The sequence below is a fragment of the Arachis stenosperma genome, chromosome 2, assembly GCF_014773155.1.
Source record: "Arachis stenosperma cultivar V10309 chromosome 2, arast.V10309.gnm1.PFL2, whole genome shotgun sequence".
NCBI classification, from domain to species: domain Eukaryota; kingdom Viridiplantae; phylum Streptophyta; class Magnoliopsida; order Fabales; family Fabaceae; genus Arachis; species Arachis stenosperma.
The window spans coordinates 79,094,073-79,100,162 of record NC_080378.1 but is presented as its reverse complement, the minus strand read 5'-3'; the positions used below and the strand labels follow the sequence as shown (position 1 = coordinate 79,100,162).

Sequence of the window (6,090 nt, the reverse complement as noted above, 5' to 3'; positions counted from 1 at the left end):
TTCTTTTCTTCTTCGCTTTCCCTTTTCTTCCCCTCAATCCGCGACACTTTCCCTCTCTCAGAATTTGAAGCTGCACCTCTGTTCCATCCTTATTTCGATGAGCTTGCTGGTGTCTGGCGACCTTTCGTTGCCGTCTCTGGCCGTGGCAACAGCATAATGCCACAGCAACTCCTTCCTCCCTTCTTCATTTCCATCTTTGACTAGTACTTCAAGTTTCTGCTCTGTTTTCTCTTGTTATTTTGTTTAGCTTTAATTCCATAGTTTGTTCTAGATTAGTTTAGTTGGATTTTTTATTTCTGTTAGTAGATTCTAGGTTGTTGGAAAAAGATAGTTTAGTTTGTAGATTCTAGGTTAGTTGCAAGTATTAAGAATTAAAAAATTTTTGGTTGGATGATGCTTTGATTGATGGTTTAAGCTTGATTACTGATGTTTGTTATTGTGTTTGGATATATTAAGTGTGAAAATTGTTGAATGGGTAAGCATTGCTGCTGAAGTTTGTTTGTTTATTCTGAATTTATGCATTACGTGCTAGGTGTTTGATTAAATGCCTTTATAATGCTTTGAGTTTGAACTAAGTTCAATATCAATTCATTAGTTCCTTCATATTCCGTATAATGACTCAATACTCTTATTTATATTCCTAACAACCTCTAATGGGTTAACCTAAGCGGGCCAACATTAGTCAGAAATAAAAATGGTTATAAACGAAAATGTTTGCGAAACAAAAGGTCAGGATTTATTTATCCTTTTCTCAAATTAATATAAATTAAAAGTTATAGACAATTTTATAATTTTATAATTTTAAATTTGAAAAGGTATACTTTACCTTTAATTTTAGAATATTTGTAATTTGTAAAACAATTACTATTCTAAAGAACGATATTTTGCTCATAAATTGGAACAAAAGCTTTTTTTTTTCTTTTTCTTTTCTACTGAAGAAAACCTAAAATGTAAAAATGACTTGCTAACCATTCGTGAAGCAGATCGAAAGAAACCCATCAAAAGTAGGGTGCCATCCCAACTTACCAAGATTAACCGCCTTTGCAAGTCATCTCTACTTTTGAAGAGTGGAGAGAATGAAATTTGGGTTTGGCTCATAAAACATTTGCTAAAAGTGTTTTTCAACTTTATTTATAATGTTAACAAATACTTTTATCCAAACTGAAAAAGAAAAATTGCTGCTTGCAGAAACAACAAACAAGTAACCAAAGCTACAAAAACATTACAACTTCCATCTGTCATTTGTCACCTTTTATAATCCAACAATAATTGCAGTTATTACAATAATGTGATGGGTAATGTGAAATACTACCTAATAAGTCCATTTTCCAACACCAAACCAAACCTTATATTATACACCAAATAATAATAATAATAATAACAGTCATTATAAAAAAAAAAAAAATGTGAGAGGAGAAGAAGAAGATTCCACCACACCAAACTACTATTTGCAGTTGCATTCAAGCGTAAGGAACCGACACACTCAACCATATACCTGTCGGCAACAACACCAGTAGCTTACATCATCACACTTCAGAGAGTTCAGAAAAAGAAAAAAAGGAATTGTAAACTAGTTTCTTTTGATTTGGTTTTCAGAGATACTCGTTCATGTTGGAAGAGGAAGAAGACAGTGTTTGCGTTTCAACAACTAAGCTAAGTGAGTGTTGAAACTGATTCACCTTCAAGTCAAGCTCTTAACAGAATCAGTAAAACTTAAAAACGCTTTGATTTGAGTTTCAACGCTCTCAAATGTTAGTCCAAGAGCGTTCAGCTCCCAAATCCACAAACTCTAAACCCAATTCAAGAATCAATGGATCTCTTCCAACGAATCGATTTGCGGAGACGAAGAACCTTGACTTCTCGGCGTGGGTTTCCGAGAATCTCTACAAGATCGTCGCCGTCGTGGCCCTCGCCGCCACCGTCGCCGCTCTCTTCTTCCTCCGCAATGTCGGCGACACCGCCGCGCTCCTTTGCTTCGAGAAGCAAGCACATGACCTCGAGAAGATCGCGTTCCCACGCGTTGATTGGAACAACATAGCTCCCATTCGGGATACGGCATCGAAGTTCACGAATTTTCGGACGGAACGGTGGATCGTGGTGTCCGTTTCCGGTTACCCCTCCGATTCGCTCCGTGGTCTTGTGAAGATCAAAGGCTGGCAGGTTCTTGCGATAGGGAACTCGAGAACGCCCTCGGATTGGAACTTGAAAGGTGCGATCTATTTATCACTGGAAATGCAGGCTAATTTGGGGTTTAGGGTTGTTGAATTCCTTCCTTATGATTCATATGTTAGGAAAACTGTTGGGTATTTGTTTGCGATTCAGCACGGTGCTAAGAAGATCTTTGATGCTGATGATAGAGGGGATGTGATTAATGGAGATTTGGGTAAGCATTTTGATGTGGAGTTGATTGGGGAGGGTGCTAGGCAAGAGGTTTTATTACAGTATAGTCATGATAATCCGAATCGAACCGTTGTGAATCCATATGTACATTTCGGGCAGCGTTCAGTTTGGCCTAGAGGGTTACCTTTGGAGAATGTAGGTGAAATTGGGCATGAGGAGTTTTACACTGAAGTGTTTGGTGGAAAGCAGTTCATACAGCAGGGGATTTCAAATGGGCTCCCAGATGTAGATTCAGTGTTTTATTTTACGCGCAAGTCAGGATTAGAGGCTTTTGATATTAGATTCGATAAGCACGCCCCCAAGGTGGCGCTGCCGCAGGGTATGATGATTCCTGTTAATTCTTTTAACACGATGTATCATTCGCCTGCGTTTTGGGCTTTGATGCTTCCAGTGTCTGTTAGCACAATGGCCTCCGATGTGTTGAGAGGTTACTGGGGACAGAGGCTTCTTTGGGAAGTTGGTGGTTATGTTGCGGTTTATCCCCCTACTGTACATAGATATGACAAGATCGAGGCCTATCCTTTTTCAGAAGAGAAAGATCTACATGTTAATGTTGGTCGTTTGATCAATTATTTGGTTTTGTGGAAATCCAATAAGCATAGATTGTTTGAGAAGATTTTGGATTTAAGCTATGCAATGGCTGAGGAGGGCTTTTGGACCGAGAAGGATGTGAAACTTACAGCTGCTTGGCTGCAGGACTTGTTAGCTGTTGGCTACCAGCAGCCAAGGTTGATGTCGTTGGAATTGGGACGTCCAAGAGCGAATATTGGTCATGGTGATCGCAGGGAATTCATCCCACAGAAATTGCCATCTGTTCACCTTGGTGTTGAAGAGACGGGAACTGTGAATTATGAGATTGCAAATTTGATCCGATGGAGGAAAACTTTTGGGAATGTTGTGCTTATTTTATATTGCAGCGGGCCTGTGGAACGTACAGCCCTTGAATGGAGATTGCTTTATGGGAGAGTGTTCAGAACCGTAGTTATTTTGTCTGAAAAGAAGGACATGGACCTTGTTGTACAGGAAGGCAAATTGGACAAAGCATACAGGTAAGTCAAGTCATATATATATATATATATATATATATATATATATATATATATATATATATCTCAGCAAGTGATAGCTATTTTATGACTATGTTACTTCGGCATTATTTAGCTAAATATATTTGGCAACTGAATACTTGTGGATCTTCACAAATTACATAAGATGTTTTATTTTTATAATTACAAAAGTAAGGATCCAAGTGGTCATAAATTGGTGTCAACGGGCAGCAAATGATTTCTAGTTCATTTAAGAGTAACATAAAATCATATGAAGTGTGGTTGTCTGATGGCTGCCTCCCGAAGTAACTTGCACATAAATTGCTTATATGTTGAGCTGTTTTAAAATATAAATTGCGCTTGTTCAGCAGAAAAGATACATTTGCCATTGCGTTAGGCATTTTAATATCTGTATAGTAGATATTCTGTAGGATTACTGGATTAGTAACTACCAATGGAAATTTGAAAGAGTAATATAGAAACATTTCTAATTTTTCCTGTGAAGCATTTATCCATAAAAGATTGATTTTGGAGTCTACGTTGGATCTCAAACTGTAATTGTGCATGGACACTGATTAGGAGTAGGTCAGAAGAAGGTGGCGGTGGGATTGGGGGGAATATATTTTGAATTATCACTTTTGTATGTTTTAACAGATATTCGTGGATCAATTGTGTCTGAATATGGTATGGTCCCACTAGCGTATGGAAATGCTAGCCTTTTTTTCCTTTCAATTTTTCCTTTTCTTTTTCTTTTTTTTTTTTCAAAGTCCCTCGCACATTATTGTTGAAAAAGCATTTATTTGTTAACAGGAAATGCACTGACCTGTGTCATAGAACTAGAGATAGATTTAGATTGCTAGTCTTTTTCTACTTGATATAATTTTTAATCTCCTGTTTCCAGGTACCTGCCAAAAATATTTGATCAATTTAGCAGTGCGGAAGGATTCTTGTTCCTACAGGATAATACCATTCTTAATTATTGGAACTTAGTACAAGCAGACAAAACTAAGCTATGGATCACTAATAAGGTATTCCTGTTACACTGTTTCCTTTACTTCCATCTAAAGTACATAACTCTTGTTTACAACTTCATGTAGAATTATCAGTAAAGGATTATTTGTGTCTTTCAGAAATGCTGATATTAATGTACTGTCACTGTAAAGCTTTGCTGCATGATCAATTAACTATATGTTTTCATGAGGATAAGGGTTTGAATTCTCAAGTTGTGTTATCATAGTCAATTTCATGATATCTCAACATGTGATGGATAATATGACAAGGGTTTGTCATGAATAATATATCAAAATCAAATCCTTATTGTTTGCTTATGCTATTTTTCAGTTTACACCAGAACCTATTGAGTTTTGAATGCAATAAAATCCTTTCACTATTGAAATAGGCACTTATTTTCAAAACACTTCCAAAAATCATTATGAACCCCTTCCTGAAATGCATAGCTAAGTTTTGATAGAATGTCAGAACTCCTTCTCACTCTGTCAATTTCTTTGGGATCCAGTTATCTGAGTCTTGGACACCTGTATTAACCAAAGGCGGCAATTCAGATTGGTTATCGCAACAAGCAAGCATGGTACAGCAGGTTGTTAGCATGATGCCAGCACACTTTCAAGTGAATTACAAGGAATTTAGTCCCAATGAAAAGAACCTCTTACTTTGCAATTCTGAGGTATTTTATGTTCCTCAGCGCCTTGTCAGTGATTTCATTGAGCTTGTTAGCCTAATTGGCGATCTGGATATCCATCAGAAGGTTGCAATTCCTATGTTCTTTGTGTCCATGGATTCCCCACAGAATTTCGACCCTGTTCTTGACACAACAATCTACAAGCAAAAATCCCCCACTAATTCTTCCGCTCTTTATTCGGCTAAAGTCCCTGCTGTGCATCCATGGACTGTGTCAAGTGAGCAAGATTTCATAAAGCTTATTAGAATCATGGCAGAAGGTGATCCGCTCCTAATGGAGTTAGTTTGAAAGTACACAAGAAACATGTAACACTCAGTTAGCTCTTACACAATCTTTTCAATCAAAAACACTGTTACAGAGTCTTTTTGTTTCTCTTTTTCTTCCTCTAAAAATTTTTTGGTAGGGATGTTCCCCCCCCCCCCCCCTTCTCTCTCTTCTCTCTTTTCTCTTCTCTTTTACCCCCTCATTGTAGATTTGCTCCACAGAGAAGATGTATTCATCATTTTCCCCTTCTTTTATGTGAAAATATGAATTGATATGTATTTGTTTTCATTATTGTAATTCATTCTCTCCATTGAGAGCTTCTCTTTGCCTCCGAATCCCTTTTAAACAGTTAACAATTTATCATTGGTGCATTTTGGTATGACTATGGAGGGAATCCAAATCTCTTATATTGTATGAATCTGACAGAATGGCATAACCTGTAAGTTGTGTGTTGGTGCACGAATTTGTAATCCGCACAACTAACCAGCAAGTGCACTGGGTCGTCCAAGTAATACCTTACGTGAGTAAGGGTCGATCCCACGGAGATTATTGGTTTGAAGCAATTTATGTTTATTTTATTAATCTTAGTCAGGATGTCAATAAGGTTATTTGGATTTAATTGTAAGTAAAAGTGTTTGGAATAAGTAATTGTTACTTTATTAATGAAGAATATGTTGGGGT

General features: G+C 37.2%; 1 protein-coding gene across 1 annotated transcript; it reads left to right on the top strand.

Moving 5' to 3' along the window:
* The first annotated feature begins 1,395 nt into the window (after nt 1-1,395).
* On the top strand, nt 1,396-5,734 carry LOC130961454 (probable glycosyltransferase STELLO2). Its single transcript, XM_057887352.1, has 3 exons — nt 1,396-3,449; nt 4,348-4,474; nt 4,963-5,734. Exons 1-3 carry the CDS (start codon nt 1,750-1,752, stop codon nt 5,431-5,433), a joined length of 2,298 nt encoding a protein of 765 aa, XP_057743335.1. The 5' UTR covers nt 1,396-1,749; the 3' UTR covers nt 5,434-5,734.
* Nucleotides 5,735-6,090: the final 356 nt, after the last annotated feature.

What these genes read in the sequence shown, in the direction of transcription:
- LOC130961454 (XM_057887352.1), top strand. Translation starts at nt 1,750, where the DNA reads ATGTTAGTCCAAGAGCGTTCAGCTCCCAAATCCACAAACTCTAAACCC. An exon ending in AAATTGGACAAAGCATACAG is followed by an intron (nt 3,450 to 4,347) that starts GTAAGTCAAGTC and finishes TCCTGTTTCCAG; the next exon opens with GTACCTGCCAAAAATATTTG. An exon ending in AGCTATGGATCACTAATAAG is followed by an intron (nt 4,475 to 4,962) that starts GTATTCCTGTTA and finishes TTTGGGATCCAG; the next exon opens with TTATCTGAGTCTTGGACACC.